The sequence below is a fragment of the Labrus bergylta genome, chromosome 3 (genome assembly GCF_963930695.1).
Source record: "Labrus bergylta chromosome 3, fLabBer1.1, whole genome shotgun sequence".
Taxonomy (NCBI): Eukaryota; Metazoa; Chordata; class Actinopteri; order Labriformes; family Labridae; genus Labrus; species Labrus bergylta.
The window spans coordinates 23,063,900-23,081,769 of record NC_089197.1 but is presented as its reverse complement, the minus strand read 5'-3'; the positions used below and the strand labels follow the sequence as shown (position 1 = coordinate 23,081,769).

Genomic DNA, 17,870 nt, shown 5'->3' with positions numbered 1-17,870 from the left:
CATGTGAAGGACGACCGAATCACAGCGCACCTCTCCCTCTCTCTGCAGATCACCAGAGACACAAGAGTAAAAAAGAGACAAGAAGTGATGAAGGTCACATTAGCTGCAACAATGAAACGATGCCAATTCAACACTGGCATAATAAAACGCTATAACGGAATCGTTTATCTTCAAGGAGTAGAGGTTTGTGTGTGAGGCGTCAGATCTGTGTCTCATATCTGTTACTGGTGAGTTTAAAATGGGGGAGACATTTCCAGTTGATTCTTACTGGGAGGATGAGGTCAGCAGTGGGAGGTACAGCTGTGGCAGATTTCCACACTAAACTTTTCCACTGTGAGATGGGGCTTTTGACACAATGAGTCAAAACTCAAACTACTGCTGACAAACTGTGTGTCAGCAAATGCTTTTTTGGTGAAAAAAAGTTGCCAGTTGTGGGAGGAAATAAAAGGAAGCAGTCTGTGTTTGCGCAGATGGAAAAGGGCAGATAACCAAGAAAGGGGGAGAGGCAACAGTTTTTTGGACCAACAGGGGATCTGACAGTCTCATTACAGTAGATGCTGAGAATATAAATTAAGAATATCTCTAAAAATGGGAGACTGGCACAACAATTTTTCACTTTCGCTAGTGTTGTCAGCATGTGGAGCTTAAGAAGAAAAATGAATCTGATCTATCACATTCAGAAAACAAAGGCCTGTGTCTTGTATTCTATTCGGCTAAATTCATCAGCAGCACAGCAACAAGAAGATGAATCTAGTTAGGGGGGTAGGGGTGTCCACTGCTAAGGATTTAATAGTCAAATCTGATCTGTAAGATATTGCCTACAGTCAACTGATCGTAGATTTCTTTTTTTTACGCTCAATGATCCATATTCTCATTTGCAACTCAAGAGATAAAACACATAATTAAACTATTTGTCTTCTAGATTTGGCATTACAATGTATTCTCTGACAGGACATATTGCACACAGAAACAAATCGATGATCAAACCACAAAATCTAAATTGAGGCGACAATCAGACAGTGGTGGCATATATAATTTTTTTATTTGTAGATTTATTTACATTTAGAATGAAATACATTTGTGAATCCTTCTGTGTGCATTTGTGAATATTGAGACTGATCTAACTCCATTAACATTGGATGCTCGAATGTAACAATGTGTCCTCTCAATCTATAATTTATTCTTAACCGTATCACAACTTCAAAAAGGATAGATTCAGATCTCTAGAGTTTCTCAAAGCTTTTCATTTGTGACCTTATTACAACAACTGATTAGTTGGAAACTGGGTGGGTCTAGAAAAAGACGGGCATTTTTTGAATGCCAGTGACCTTATTTTTCACACAAGCTTCCTGTATTAATCAAAACGCCAGCATTGACAGAAAAGCAAACTGTCTCATAGACAAAGACTTGTTTTTTTATATATATATTGAGAATTTGAGAGAGACCAAATGCATCTTCATAGTCTGTGAGATTGTCAGTGAGATACACAAAGCTCGTTTCACTTGCGTAATAGAGTAGTGTGTTATTTCCCCTCTTCCATTTCCTTTGTAATCTTGGTCATCATGCAATCCTGTGTGAAACCTTGTTTTCACACGTATGTGAGGTAGGTGTCTGTTTCACTGCTGATCATAACATTTTTGGTTTCTTAAGAAAAACGACGTGGTGTTTATGAATGAGTTGTCATCTGGGGCAACACAAGTAGTTATGTATAAAATGATGTGCAAGGCAGCTGACTGTTTATGCGCCATGCAGCTAAAATAGCTTGCATTCAATCTAACCTGCATCTCAAATAAACCCATTATCCCTGTGGTGCATGGAGTGATATTCATTTCCCTTGGTATTGTACCCTATATAAAAACATGATATGTATGCGTCCTGTGCATGCCTTTCCCTTTTCACACTTCAGCTGCAGAAGAAATGTAACAGGGATGCTACTAGGTCTATCTAGACTAACTATGTGCCCCCACGAGTAAAACTGGAGTCAATTTACTGACCTTAGTAAATACAAAGATTTTAGTCCAATATTATTGATTTGTCCCTGAAACAAGTTGTCATGACATGACATAAAAAAACAAGTGTAGTTAGGTCACAGGAGCAGTTGTAGAGCTATCAAGGTACCTTTGTAATTTGTTTCACTGACCCTCTTAATAGGTGATTGTTGCTTAAAGCGAGGGCTCTGATTGAGGTCTTAATGGGCCAAACAGTACAACAACGTTTTAGAATTTCTCCAGAATATTCCTCAGCTAGTAAAGCCCAAAATAGTTAGCAAGCCGCAATTCTAAGTTAAGTGCCAGAAGAGGTTTTTTGACAAAGACCGGCTGAGACTGATATACTTAGGAAAGGATCCCTACCGATAAAGACCATTTCGTTGTAAAGTATGATTCTTCAACCGAACACATCGAATTCTTGCAGAGAGGTGACCTGTTGCAGGAAGACAACGATGATAATGTGGGTTAGAATTTCCCAGGGGTGTTGAGATTAACAATCTGAGCCGGTCAGTGGCAAGGAAGACCTCTTTGAGTGGCTTACTTTGCCCTCTTGGATCACACAGTAACCACTGTGGCTCATTATGTCAATACTGGCTGAGGTGATGCATGGGGAAATTCCAAAACCTTTTTGCACATTAAGAACCCCAAATATGCCAGAATAGAGCCTTGGTTCAAAAATACTTCAGAGAAAAAAACCCCACTTCTGTGGCGCTGATGGACTAGCGGTGAGGTTGTGCCCCACAAATGTCAAAAGGCAAACAACACCAGATATTTCAGGCTCAATTGTGCAAACAGTAATCTTAATGTCAAACACCTTTCCTGAAAATGTCATCATATACAGCAAAGGCAAGACTCTCCTTCAGTCCTAATGAAATAATGGTACACATAATTGCCCTGGGTGTCTGTAGTCACTATTTACACAACAGGGATTCTAAAATAATCAGCCCTGAGAAAAATGCTTAATGAAAGCTGTATACAAGAAGCGTTATAACTTTTACTGATCCCTTTGTGGGGCAAAACTCATCATTTCACTTACAGGAACAAATCTCCTGATAGCACCTTTAACAGTGCATGCAAATGGTTTTTAATATTAAATGCCACGAACTGTTCTGAAAAATGAAAAGTGGTGAATTTATTATTAAACTAGACTTGAGATCAATAAAATGTGTGCTTCCCTCTTCACATCGAGTAAAAAGTCACACAGTCTGTGTTTTTTTAAGCGCCAAACTCATTTATACAGAGCAGATTTCTTAGTTTTGGCAGGAGTGACACAACAAACTTTTCTAATTTCTGTTTGTTAAAAAAATATTTTATAGTTTGACAGAACACAGAGTCCGAGAGTTGACAAACAGCGATGTCAGTATAAATGAGCTTTAGAAAATGGAACACCGTGTCTGTATTGTGTTGAACCAAATCATGTGCACAACTAATATTCACACAGTCTGCTCGCTTCAAGTTTAGGTGGAGGATCTTTTCTGTCAAAAACAAACTACTAAATAAATAAAATAAAATAAAAAATCCCCGCTTGTTGATTATGCCCACCCACTGAATTGTCCTTCTTCATTATACAAACATGACATCCTCCCTCTGAGGCTACATGGAAACCTCAAATGAGGCATCATACCCATAAGGGAACATGACATCAATTACAGAACAGATCAGACGTTCAGATTTATGTTAAAGCTTTTACATGTCACAGCTGCTACTATTCTTCCACAGTAATGAAACCCGCAATTATGAGCCCAACCACAAACAAACAATAGATGGTTAAGTTCAATGTTTCTTTCAACTAACAAAAACACAGGGTAAAGCAAACCCTCTAAACAAAGCAACAAGGGAACAAATCAGAAGACAGTGGAAGGCGTGTAGGTACCAGATAGACCCGAGCTTTAAATCTTCAATAGACTCTATTAACAGAGCTCTGTTAGCCAATCTATGAGACCTGGCAGAGGTCCAGGTGCTTTTGTCGGCAATTAGACCCTCTTCAAAAGGAGTTTACCGGCCCTTTTGTTAAGGCTTCATCCCGACCGTTTAAAAGCTGAGGGGACAGCCTCTCTAGAATTGAAATTTACTCCCATAAGGAATCCATTTTTTATGCTTCTATGATTGCAAAAACAAAGTAGTTGTTGCAAATGTGAGTCAAATTTGTGCAGATCTTCAGCTCCAACAGCTTTGATTGGACTTCAACTAAGAGCAAAAATCGAGCCAATAGAAGGTCTATATATCATAAAAAATGCATGAGCTTTGATAAAAAACTGAAGACTCTTACAGCATTTTATGCAAACTCCCTTGAATAAATATACTAATGAACTAAACAAAAATCTTGTAAATTCCTGTAGCTACTGACAAAGTGAGCCGATCCTTACTAAAGAGGTTCTTCCTTCCCTCCAATGTTGTAGGGAAAAAGGAATTCAACAACAGGAAATTGAGCCGCAGAGTTAAAGGAACTCCCAAAGAGGAGTTGTTGCACTGGTTCTATTAAGCTGAACAATGAGACAGCATGGTCAGTGATAGTTTGGGGCAGGTTTGAGACCCTCTGCCAAGGCCGCAGATCACTTCTAACGTTTTAAATTGGTCTAGAGAGTCATAAATATCCTTGATTTGTTGTATAAAAATTACACAAATATACAAAACATTTAATATTTAAAACCATGTGCTCAGGTTTGTAAACATCACTACACAATATAGTGACTTCATTAAACTGGAAGCAAACAACAGCAGGTCATTAGAAGACAATACAAAACTTCAACAAACATTATAAATAAAATGTGTTTTACAAGCTTTAAGTAACCTAGCTTTAAGTCATTCGAGTCAATTTGACGTCTACTAGGTCGACTGCTCAAAGAGAAGTGCTCCTAATACATGATTTAGTATAATGTCTCTCCTAAACAAAGAGAAGGGATAGTTACCACCACAGCTGCACATACAATGACACCACCAGACCATGACTCAGAGCCATGAACACACAGTCCATAAAACTCTTACCTTGGGGTCTTGTTCCAGACGGACTTGTGTTCCCCTGTGTTCCGACAGCGATCTCTTAAACACTGTACGATGTCGAAAGTGATAATAATCACCAAAAGCCTGGAAAGAAAAACAAAGAGATAAGATCAGTTATCACACAAGGAAAAAAAAAATCTCACTACCTCTCTCTGTAGTCTGATAACACCTCCTCATGTGATAATAGCTTCTACCAAGGATGAAATCACTCTGCTATTGTTACCTGTACCCTTGTTTCCGATTGAATAACTATGTCAAAATACATTTACTGAACACCACAGTATCATTTCTCAGCATCTATGGACCCAAATCAGCTTAATGCATAGAGAGGAAGCCCTATTTATTTCACTCAAGTAAAAGAAGTCCTGAGGGAAATCCATAAATGCTGGAGCCAGATTCTACTCAGGGTATACGTGTATAATGAATCCTTCTACAATCAGTGCAGGCCATAATCATTTTTTCTGCATATTGTGCTGCCAGGTGATGCTAATGAGCTGCACTAGCCATAAAAGGTGAGCTCGCAAATACAAAATACTATTTCCATTTTCACTCCCAATAACTGTCTCCAAATCCTTGCACAATACCGACTGAAATGTTCTCCTGTGTGAAACCTGACTGATGGTCCATATTCCCCAGAGCCCCCTGAGAACCAGTACAAAGAAATATTTGTACATTTAACGTTAAATATTGTGCTCATCAGCGAACTGATAAACCTTCTTTGAATACTAGCATGGAGTGTTATGCTTCATATGCTCTGAACTGTTAATTCATTTCACTAAAGAGAAAATGGGGAAATGCATTAAGACTGCGTCATTAACCAAATACACTGCACACACATTTCAGTACACAACAGATTGTAATTATGGGTCACAGAAATATTGAGATTTGGTGAAAAAACAGAGAATTAAAAGAAACAAATGAAGATTTTTCAAGCAATTCCACCAATGCTGATGTATAAGTAAAGTGCTGCAGTGTGTTCATTAACTTTCCTACACTCCAAGAGAGTCACGGCTCAGTCCCCCAAACCTGCTCTGCTCCCATTTAATCACAGTAAACATGCCGATTCCAGGCAAGCTGACACAAAATGCCCCTGCACACAAAAATCAGAGGACAATGGGGGAGGCAATAATCAAGAGGGAAGACACACTTTACAGTGATATTTAGCTGAGTGTGAAACCGTTAAAGAATGAGACCAAAGAGAAAATGCAGCAGGTTAAAGAGGATAAAAAGCTCACATCTAAAGGCATTAAGCGAGGCTGATGGTACCTCCACTGTGAAAGAGAAGAATAAGAGCAGGTAGTGGGTGCATTGTGTCGGCTCAGATAAGAGCCAGGGAGGTGGGACACTGATCAAAGACGTGGTTTAGAAGCTGAAACAGGATTCATTAAGCAATTCTAAATAATGCTAACACTAGTACAAATATGTACTGAAAGAAAAGGCTCAAACAGGAGATTTAGTCAATTCTTTAAATAATAACTACAACTTATTTCAATAAATAAATAAAGCTTTATGCTACAGATCTTTAGGTATTCTTTTTGACACCATATGCAACACATTGCAGTAAATGATATTTCTGTAGCACAAACAAAGCAGTCTGATGGACAGATTTCTCAAACAGAGATGCATCAGGATTCAATGTCAGGAACATTAAAATCCAAGAAACAGCCTCTCTGTAAACTCATCATCCTGTGAGGAACCATGTTGTGCAATCCTCTGTAGAAGCCAGACCTCAATGTGTCCAAAAGAAGCACCATCAACAGATTGTTAGACAGCCACAACACATGCAGAGTTTTATGTAACAGTGCCACTTTAGCTTTCCGTCTACTTGAAAACCACTTTCTCTCCCTTCCTCTGCTAATTGCTATCTTTGCTTTTAAGGAAAGCTGTGTGAAAAGTGTAGCAAAGCTCGCACACTTCTGAAAGTTGTCAAAAGAGAAGCTGTCTAAAATCCCTCTCTGAGGATGAGAATGTGTGTGTTATGTTTGGTTCGAAAATAACTCCTGAAATGTAATGTGAAATTAAGTCCAGTACTCATTGGTAAATGTATTTGAACTTCTAAAACAGCGTATGCATACTTCTTTAAAATTGATTTCTACTGACTCCACCTTTTGAAGAAAGATCAAGTTTAAGGAATAAAAGGAATACTTTCAAAAACTTTAGTAATTACTACAACTGCTTAACAAACATAAGTCAAGATAGAGTGAACTCAGAATGGACACAGATTTGTTCCAAGATTACAAAAACAAGAAAACAGCATGCTGTACATGCATGAATGCACACATGTATACACACAGGACTAAAGGTCACTGGACAGTGGACAATAAAAACAGCTCAACTGTTTTAAACATATGTTCATACACACACACACCTCAGTAAGTGTACTTAGGTCTTTTCCCCTCCAGCTAAACGTCCGCCCTGCAGCTCAATCCTCATCTGGTAATCAGCAGCGACACTTAAGAGCGTATGTTTGTCAGCCTTTTTATCTCAAGACAACATTGTTTCAGTGAGGTTTAACCGCTTTCCCTGGGAAAAGGCTCTTTACGACAAAGACATTTGGATGGAAAAGTGATGTGGGAAAAGACGGATGAGGCTTTGTGAGTGACCATTACTGATGTGATAAGCTGGGCACTGATGGAGCACAACAGTCTTAACTGGTGCTCTCTGAGTGGGCCTATTACTGAAGTAAAGCATTAATCCATCAACTTCATTAAAATGCACGGGAACAGGCAGCAGGAAAAATCATCGTCTGCTGGTCTGTTTGCATGTTTGCTCCCTCCTTGCCTCCCAAATTTACCTTGTGGGAAAAGCACTTATGAAAAGGGGTCCGGTGTCTCATCTCTTGTGACTGTTGACACAATTCTGTTTTACAAAGAGACAAACAGTGTCTGGAGACAAATTGTGAAAGATGTTTTGGCTGCATGTTAAAGATATGAGAGTGTTTTCCCATGAGAGAGCGTGAAGGTCAAGAACAAATCATGTGCAGTTTAGTTCTTCAGCATGAGGAGGCTGTTATTGCAGTCAAATTTCATCAAATTTCATTTTCCCTTTTAGCAATTAAGTGCAATTTGGATTTCTAGACATAAGGTTAGGTTGGCACAAGTAACATATAGGCTCCTTAAGACGTTCATCATATGTTGTATGATGATGAAGGATACTAGTTATTAAGTTCGGTGAGGTCACAGAAGCAAAAGGTTTCACCTCTCACATGAAAATGGGTTTGCACAGCTGTTTCTGCCAAACCACACTTAGTCATTATTGCATGTTCTCGCTCCATTATTTTCCACCCTTCATTATTTGTCCTGCGGCTGTCGTTCAGTCTCGCAGAGCTCATTAACCTTTAGAATTAATCTGGCATCTTTGTTGTGATTTTAACAAGCAGGAAAACAAGATTTAAAAAATGGATGTTGGTAGCATTTTCCTCATGCACTACTGTAGGGGATGTTGTACTAAAGTTGTCTAAATGTTTCTAAATAATTTGGAGTAAACCATTGAGTTTATGAAGCTTTATAAGGCAAACACAAGCTTGTGTATTTCTAAACACACTAGCCATTCTAAACACGCTGCAGGTCACCCTCCGCTGTTGTGTTAATCCAGAAAATATGGATTAAGATTCTTAACACTGCCCACTGTCTACCTTGATCGTTCTGAAGAAGGTAGATTAGTCCTTTGAATGGTGTTGACAAAAACAAGCAGAGTTAATAGGAGGCTGACATATGGGGAATTTAATTAGGAAGGACAGCTAGGAAACACCCAACTGACTGCAGTCTCTGCAGACGGGGGCTGAAAGTTGATGACAGTATCGGAGCTACAAACACGGAGTCAGAAAGCCTCAAGACTCTACAGCAATCCTGACTGGTTGTTATAAATCATAATCACAAAGTGATTTTTCACAGGTATAAATTATTAAACTGAGAATTGAATCACCAGAAATACAACAGATATTCAAACCCTTAGGTACATATGAATAAACAAATATATTTTGCTTATTTATTATTTCTTGGACAATTGAATAACTGATCTCTAAGTATTGACATATAATATTATTATATCTCCTTCTTTCTAAACTTTCCATCCATGCTGTTTACTTTCACAGTAAATACATTTGTCTGCTTCCATCAGATAACTCTGCGATGTTTGCAGATATTTAGCTTTCCCTCCACCGCAATCTTCCTATCAGTCACTCAGTCACAATCTCTGCACCATCGTGGCTCCAAAGTAAAAACATCTTTCCACGCAGTCAGTTCGAGTCTGTAGAGTCACAAAGCTGAGAACTTTTTAAGGAGAGCAAGCTCCAAGTTCTACTTTAAATCCCCCCATGCACCCAACCCTCCACTTAATGTCTCAATTTATTATTGACAATAACAGAGAAAATGGACAAAGACTACAAATGCTTGACTCTTACATATAAAGAACCTCAGGAATCAATCTTTATTTGTTTACCCAGTTCTCCCTACACTTAGTTTGGAGAATGTCTAAAAGGCAATACAAGAAATGCAATATATGGAGTTGATTGAGGTAAGCACTGTGGAAAAATACCTTCAGTGTACAGCACTATTGTGATTTTGAATATCTGACATGTGTTAAGCTGCTGCATAATTAATAGTTAAATTGACACTACTGAACTTTCTTTCCACAAAGAAGCTCTAAAAAGGGTTAGACATGATGGTGCTGCAGTCTGCCTCAAACCAAGCTCGTGTCTTCAACCGTGTCCTCTGCTGTGGGGCTTATCTGTTGATTTAACAATACTGAGGTTTAAAAGTCAGTCACCACATGTTAAAGTAAACACACATCTTTATTTACACCAGCCAAACACTGCATAAAAAATCCCAATGTCACAATACAGAATGACTTTTACACAACCTCTATCAGAAGTGTTCTGGTATGCAAAACAACGGCAGAACTTAAGATGTCACAGCTATTTACCAGCTCAGGCTAACTCGAGGTAACAGGCTGCTACAGTGAGTTCCTGTAGTGTAAGAGAACTGTGTGTGTGTGTGTGTGTGTGTGTGTGTGCTCTTTGCTGTTCTAATTGTCAGTCATGTTTGATTAAACTTGGACAGCTTACCCTTCCCGGTAACTGCTGCTGATAGGGTTCCTGCATCATATCAGGGAAACACAGTGACAGACATCCTACTGTGATATGATGCAATGCGAGCAAACCCCATGACACTTTTACTACTTATTACCTTCTATTGGATAAGTACAAAGTTAATGTTAAAGTTGTACAAAGACTTCTGATCAAATAATTGAATAAATAAAAGATACAAAAAACAGTGTACATCACTGAAAATAAAATAAAAATCCCTTTTTGTATGCTGCAGGGTATCCGCATTTGTACTCATCTGCTGCAGCACACCTCGGCTTTATGGAGTGGACCAGGGAGTAAAAAAGTTTACAGTGTCAGGGCAGAACTGCTGCAGGGTAGTTAGCTCACGGGTCGATGAGAGCCGTCCTCAGATGACTAACTTTTCCGAGCAAGTCTTTTATGTTTCTGTGTGGGTCAGATAAGCACCAGACACGCACATGGCTCAGCTATATATATGCCTTTAAAACCCCCTCTGTTGCACTTTTAGACATACAGAGAGATCACATTGTTTATAATTAAAGAAAGGAGAAGAAATGTGCTTTATTGCTACACTCCCTTTCACACATCATGGCCAATGACCTGTAAAGCTAAGTAATAAGAATTCTGTTATTTTTATGAATATCTCCCCTTAAGCTATTTATTCTCAAATATGTTTTTCTTTAAATAAACCTCTGACAATAAAAAATATAAACCGATATAGTTCAAGGAAAGAGTAGCCTTGACTCTGGCCTAGGATTGAACTGTCTCATTCCCTCAAAGACCTGACTGACTGACAGGCTGACAGCCTCAACTTTAGCCTCAGGGTGGAGTCAGATGTCATCTCAAATAATTGGTTGATCGTGAGCAGCACTATCAGGACAGGTGCTGCAGTGAAAGGGTTTCTGACCTCAGTCTGAGAAGTTTTTTTTATTCTTTTTAATCTTTCAAGAACCACTCACAACAGCAGAGGGATGCTCCTTTAGAGGCTACTGTGATGAGATTGAGCGTCTGGATATAATGAAATAAGAATTTACTAGTCTCAATCTCTTCTGTAATTCTGTGTCATTTCTTTTAATTTATCATCTTCCAGACCGCCGCAGTGTGGTGTTGCATCATCCAACAACAAAAATTAAAAACATATATCAATGAATGTTTGAAATGAAATACTACTCAACTGAGATCAAACTAATTCTAAAATTCTACAATTCACGATTTTATCCAAAGTGACGTACATCAGAGAGTAGGTACAACAACAATCCATTCATACACCGCCACTGAAGCAGAGGGAGCAATGCAGGGTTAAGAGTCTTACCCAAGGACATATCGGGCATGTTGCTCAACTGGGGATCGAACCCTCGACCTTCCGGTTGAGAGGCGACGACTCTACCAACTCCAATTATTTTGTTACTTTTAACTCCAAGTGAAGAAAAAAAAGAAAATGAGGGTGCACTAAACAAAAAATGTTATTTATTACTGTATTATCCAATAAATTATGACAAAAGTTTTTGAATCTAAGTGATACATTTTAACAATACCCTTTTACCCTAACTCAAGAGCCTCAACACTACTCATGCAATGACTTCACTTACTGTGCCCTACTTTAAAGAAATTCATGTCTTTATGGAAAGTAAAGAGCGGCTAATTTGAAGCTATTTTTCTAATCATTCTCATGAATTCCAAAAAAGGGAAATTCCTACCAATGGCCTTTGTAAAAGACACTTTCGTTAATGAGAGGAAGAGAAGACAGAAGTGGTCCAACAGTCTGCTGTGTGATCAGAGTCACATAACTCCACACATTATGAATCTCTTATTACATCCACTTTTAAACTTGTCACAGCCAAAAAGAAAATATGTTTTTATAATCAGTCTATTGGACATTTAAAGTTTAAACCATAAGGAGTCATAGTAACAGTTCAGAGATAATCTCTCCAAACACGTCCCCCACTCTCATGCAGATGCCTTTATGAGCTCATCCTCATTAGTGGAGGAATTCAACTGTATCCATCGCTACTTACCCAGTTTTTGAGTGTGTGTGTGTGTGTGTGTGCCTTTGAAAAGAAAGAGAAAGCTAAACTGAGATGGAGGAAATTGGACAGGGAGGAAGCAGGTTTTAATCATCAGGGAGGCTCTTGTATCCCTGGGAGTGCATACTGTATGATTGCTTTTGACACCATGAGGGGATACTAAATCTAATGTGAGAATTCAAACTGAGTGAGACCGTACAGTAAAAATGACCGACAATAGGAGCAAATTCACACTCTAAAAAACTAGTGAAAGGGAAGTAGTATTTTGACTATTTCCTGTGGATTTCTGGCCAAATGTTTTTTTATAAACACTATAATGAAACCAAATTAACTTCAAACACAAGTCAAGTGAATATATGACCAATCTTGTTTTCTAAAACCAAAGATGCTCAGTGATATATTGGTCAATAGAAAACTGTAGAAGATGGGTTTTTTTTCTAAATAATGTACGTTAATAATGCTTAATTAAAGCTACTGGGAGGAGATTTTACCTGGTTAGAAAACAGACTTAATAATGATGTGTTTTCATGACCTTCAAAAGCAAACAAGATGGATTATTTCTATATTCAAATGTATGGAAACAGAAGTTGAAGAATCAGCATGTTCATATTTTTTTAAATAAAATAAGTTTGGGTGTTAAAAGTAGGAGGATGAGATTTTTATCAGAAGAAACTAAAGTATGTATAAAACAAGACCACTATCCAGATGAGATGGACTTCATCAGAGGGTGTCTCACAAACCAAAAGCTCCTCACAGCAACTAATGAAAAGCAAAGACTACACTTTCTTTATGACACAGTATTTCACTTTTTTTCCTTCAAGTTATTTTGCTTTTCATGAGGTACAGTCTGTCAGTTCTAGGACCCCCTGCTGAGAGTGATGGAATAAACACCATTATATAAGCAGACGTAAAAGCTTGTTGCATAAATCTTGGGCGGGACAGAACTAATGTGCACTAATGAATAATAAGAGATAATACTCATACAGGGGTGACACTCAAACTGAGCAGAGCCAAAGATAAATGTTTCAGCTGATTTCTTTGTCTCCTCGCGTGATTGTCAATATTTTACATTAATTGACTTCGAGGCAAAGTTTCCAAACTGCAAGAAAGATGTTTAAGGCAAGTTAAGGAAGTTCACACAAGGCTATTAAGGGGCTTTACACGAGGGCCTATAAATGCAAAGACTGAAAGGACACACGCCAATGTGAGAGAGTTCAAATCTCATTAATCACCTGTTGAGCTTTTCCTCACCTTCATTTGACACACACATACACACACAGACACACACACACACACTCACAAAGCAGACAGTGCAAAAGGTGATTGCCATTGGGACAGGAGCTAATAAGATTTAGCGTCTAATTTTATCTACCCTCTTTACTCTGGCAGCGCTGATAGACCACTGCTACAGGACAGAAATACCAAACAGGTTCTTCCAACCAAGTGAAGGGCCGCAGGGTGCATTTGAGGAAGCTGCTCTCTCTTAATTTCTTTAAAAGTCTCCATCTAACAAATCTCCATCAGTGTCCTCTCACCCCCCAAAGAGGACTGGGAATTTTAGTCTCTGTGCCTACTGCAGGTAACCGGTCCCTCTGCACTTCAATTAAATGGGCTGTCAGAAGGGTCTCCCAAAGGTGTACGGCAGCAGCAGTTTGAGAGTAACTTTGGGAAAATCTGGACAGGATATAATACTTGGTGAAGTTCTTTTAATGAAAAAGTGGCTACAATATAGAGAAATTGGATTTTACTTCACTTGGCACTTTTGCTGAAAACGATGTAACTGATTTATATACATTTTTTTAAATGATATATTTCAAAGATGCTTTTGTCCTTTAAGCTGATTTGGTTATTGCAACGTGTCCTGCTGCACACTGCTGACATGAAATCGAGCCACTGCTGCTGCCAACGCCCGAGGCTACACACATTTACAGTCTGTGATCCCTCTCGCTGTACAAAAAAAACCTCCCACTCATTGTACTCCTCCTCTCAGCACTGTATAGGGGAAGTGGGGTGAAAGAAAGACGGATAACAAAACAAGATCCTCTGCACAGATTGTAGAGGGGAAGCCCTCTAAGACTGTTTGTTTGTTTGTTTGGTTTACATGGAGACCGGTTCCAAAGGTTCAGCTTTGACGATGTGGTATTACTGTAGGAGGGCAAAGAGGGTTTAAGTCTATGATAAAGTATTTGTTTTTTTCAGGGGGAAAAAACAAAAAATTCTTCAGTTTGTTTGTTGAGCAAGAAAGAAAAATATGGGTGAATTGTGCAAGAGATTACCACAGGAAGGCAAAAGTGATTTTTGTATGCGCTATACTCTTTTACAGCATCATAAGCCTTTTCAAAACATGACACCAACCAGACAAAACTGATGTTTTGGCATGGTTATCTTCATCTGGGTGATTATAGAAAAATTGTCCAGCACGTCGAGCTGTCTGAATGACTGACTGTGTAATCGGTCATTACTTATCTGTTCTGCTTTTGCCGTGCTCCAGGGGAAACTACAAACTGGAGTCTCCTGCGTCTTTAATATTATCGCAGACCTCTTAATTTGAAAAAAATCCGCTTGCTGCTTCCTCCCTCGAATTTGAGCCAAGAATGAGAACCTTGTGCTTAATAGCCACATGAGCCACACACACACGGGCAAACACACACACGCGCTTGAATCTGTTCCAGCATCAATTTCACAGGTAACTGTGCAGAAATAGGCACAAAATTGATGTTGCAAGAAATTGATCCTGTGTCTGCTCACACATATAAAAGTTCTAAAATAGGCTGACAAAAAAGGCAGTCTGATGATTTAAAAAAATCCTAATGGCTGACTGTGTGAATAACACCAGGAAACAGTCACACACCATTGTGAATGCACTCTAAAAATTCATCTGTAGAAAGAGAACAAAGGACATCCTGTGAGTAAAAGACCATTTCCCTGAATATCTCAGGCTTCTTCGAAGTTTACTTGTAATGTAGCATGCTACACCCTGGATTAATGTAGCACATAGATACTGGCTGGGTCTGATAACCATGTGAAGAATATCTTTTTGGACAGTACATTGGAAAAAGAAAATTCATCCTCACAACAACTTATTATATATATATATAACACAGCAAGATAAAATGCTGTATTTCTATATTTCATGTATATAAACTTAGTTATGGTAATATAACTTCATGAACAAAATAATGGTAATATAATGGCATTAAGACAATACTTATTGAAGACCACCAGTGGTTTAGCTCCTGGTAATGGTTCAGTATTGGGTAAAGACATAATGTAATGGATCTCCTTTTGGTTTTTCTCATGAACATACATTACACAAATGTGTGTTGTAGCTATGGGAAAGCAAAAGTATAGAATTGCAGGACTGCAAGCGATTCAACATGGATTAAACCCTAGGGGAGAAAGGAAAAAAAGGCACTCAGCATGTTTTGAGGATATTCACAATAGGGCTGTATGTTTAATCCCAATGTCATCATTGTGACGTTCTGAACAATAGCAATAAACAAATCCCAAAAGTCTGAATTCATCCAAATGAATGAGACAAATGATTCTATGTAAAGAAGAGAGCTCTTGCTCTCAGCAGGTGAAAATTTTACCTGTTGGATTGAGGCCAGGGTAGAATGGTTCATTCACACCAATTGGCTGCAGTCTAGATTAAACTCAATCTAGTTTTTAGATACTATCAGATTGACTGGTATTTGGACTAAGGAGGAACATGTTGAAAACACATTGTATAAAACATGAAGAAAAGCAAATAGACATGTTCACTGAGAGGTCAAAGTAATGTGCATATCTTTAACTTTTGTGTATTTACACTTCATATTTTATCAATGTTGAACAATGTGCAAACCTGATGCATAATTTTCTCAGATCATGCACGACAAACTCACAATGCAATTTTGTGAGACACACTGGCTGCAAATCAGGAGTTTTTGTTTGTTTACAACATAACTCCACAGGTCGGCTTTAAGTCACTCTATGCACGACTGACACAGCACTTAAACAGATGAGTTAATGAAACATAAGCTGGGGTTTGTCCTTGCAGCTTGAACTAAATCTGCATGGTGCTATGTGTTTAATGCCCTGAAAATAATGAGCAAACATCAATTAGTATGGTGCTCTTATTTATAATGAAGTTGACTGAAAATACTGTCAACAGCAATTAAGTGGAACTGAAATTAGCTGAAAGCAGGTCTATTTCAGACGGACTGGATTGGGCTTTTAATGGGTCATCACTGTTTATTTGACATCATCATTCTTTAATCGTATAAAAGCAAATCAACATAGCAGCAACACACAGACTCGGTCACCACGCAGTCGCCTCTGCTGCCACACAAGATGGACCACTTTTGTTTCTCCAGAAGAGAAATTTGATGTGTTCATTTATGTGGGTGAATGTCGATCAACAAAATTATTCATAATTTCCACTCCCCGGGCAGTATGAACAAATGAACTCGTCCAACCAAATAATTCAGCAACCGTGGGGATGATATTGAACGCAGTTACAACACAGAATTATTCATAGTAGACAGCAGCGTGGAGCAAAACAACTGCGCTCTCATCTACATTATGAGAATGAAAAGCAGTCACCGCCTTGTCAAGGAACATTAAACTCATATGACTTGTCCGCCTTTATTTTATCTCCCTGTCAAATGAAACTGTGTGCAGTCCGGCAACAAAAATTGATATCAATCAGACAGTCGTTCCAGTCAGTGGAAAGTGTACAGCCATTAAGCAACGTATTGCCCACAATAATATATGCGAGTGTGGCACAGAAAACATCACAGTCAATCAGTTCAGTTAAGGCAAGACAACACGAGGAAAAAGAGCTGTGAGAGTGAGTCAAATGACTAACTTCAACAGAGACCTTACAAAGTGTACTCTGGGTGTTCATCTAAACTTCTGGTTAGAATTTCTCATTGGTGTAGTTTATGATCAAGATGAATGTAAACTCATGTCTAATTTTGTCTCACGGTTGGTCTCGTCAGGGTCTTGTTCAGGCAGGTTTACTAGACCTTATTTATTCATATTGGGTTTAGTGACATCCACTAATCTTCAATAGGTAAGTTGAATACAATTGAGGCATTTGTACAAATAACCAAGATGGCTGCAGCTGATGTCTGATGTTCTCGATCCATTATTGAAAATGATAAAATATTAAACTTATTGTGTCTTCTACAACATGGCAGGCTAACAGTTTGTGGATGATCGAAATGCCAGATGACTGGAACCAGCCATAATACCTGCAGGACACCAGAAAAAAATGCAATGTATATAACATTTCTGAACATTGCAAGAACGATATGACGTGCAATTACCAAAATATTTAATTGGTTCACATTTAATCCAAAGTGAATCCAAAAGGCTTTTTTTAACCGCTAACTACTAAATAGGCACCTTTTAACAGGGTTCCCACTCTTTTCCAGAGATCATTTTCCAGGACATTTTCAGCAATGATCGAGCCAATATTAAGCGTAGTCTTTAACAAGGCTAATCACACCCACTGTGAGCTACCGCTACAAAGGTTAAACATTTAATATCATGTTATGGTCCATTTTTTACCCTTAACAACACAGTATTACATTTGAAGAGACACTGCTAGCAAAGTGGAAGGACCATTAGCCAGTATTCGGCCCGTGTTTGACTAACGCAGTTGGGTACCTATTCATTGTGCATATGAACACATTTTTTTGCACAAATGACGCAGTTAATGAGAGTAGTTAGATTAATCCTCATCTGACTGTATCAAAATGCTTATACTCAGGCCTCCATCCAATATTTAAACCCACACCTAAG

The 17,870-nt window shown here is 38.5% G+C and overlaps 1 protein-coding gene across 3 annotated transcripts in view; it reads right to left on the bottom strand.

Annotated features, from left to right (window-relative positions):
* furina (furin (paired basic amino acid cleaving enzyme) a) overlaps nt 1–17,870 on the bottom strand; it is an 80,844-nt gene that overhangs the window by 33,251 nt on the left and 29,723 nt on the right. For all 3 annotated transcript variants that reach the window (XM_020625981.3, XM_020625986.3, XM_065952994.1), the window contains exon 3: nt 4,974–5,072. In XM_020625981.3, coding sequence (XP_020481637.1) covers nt 4,974–5,072 — 99 coding nt within the window. The remainder of the gene's footprint in view (nt 1–4,973; nt 5,073–17,870) is intronic.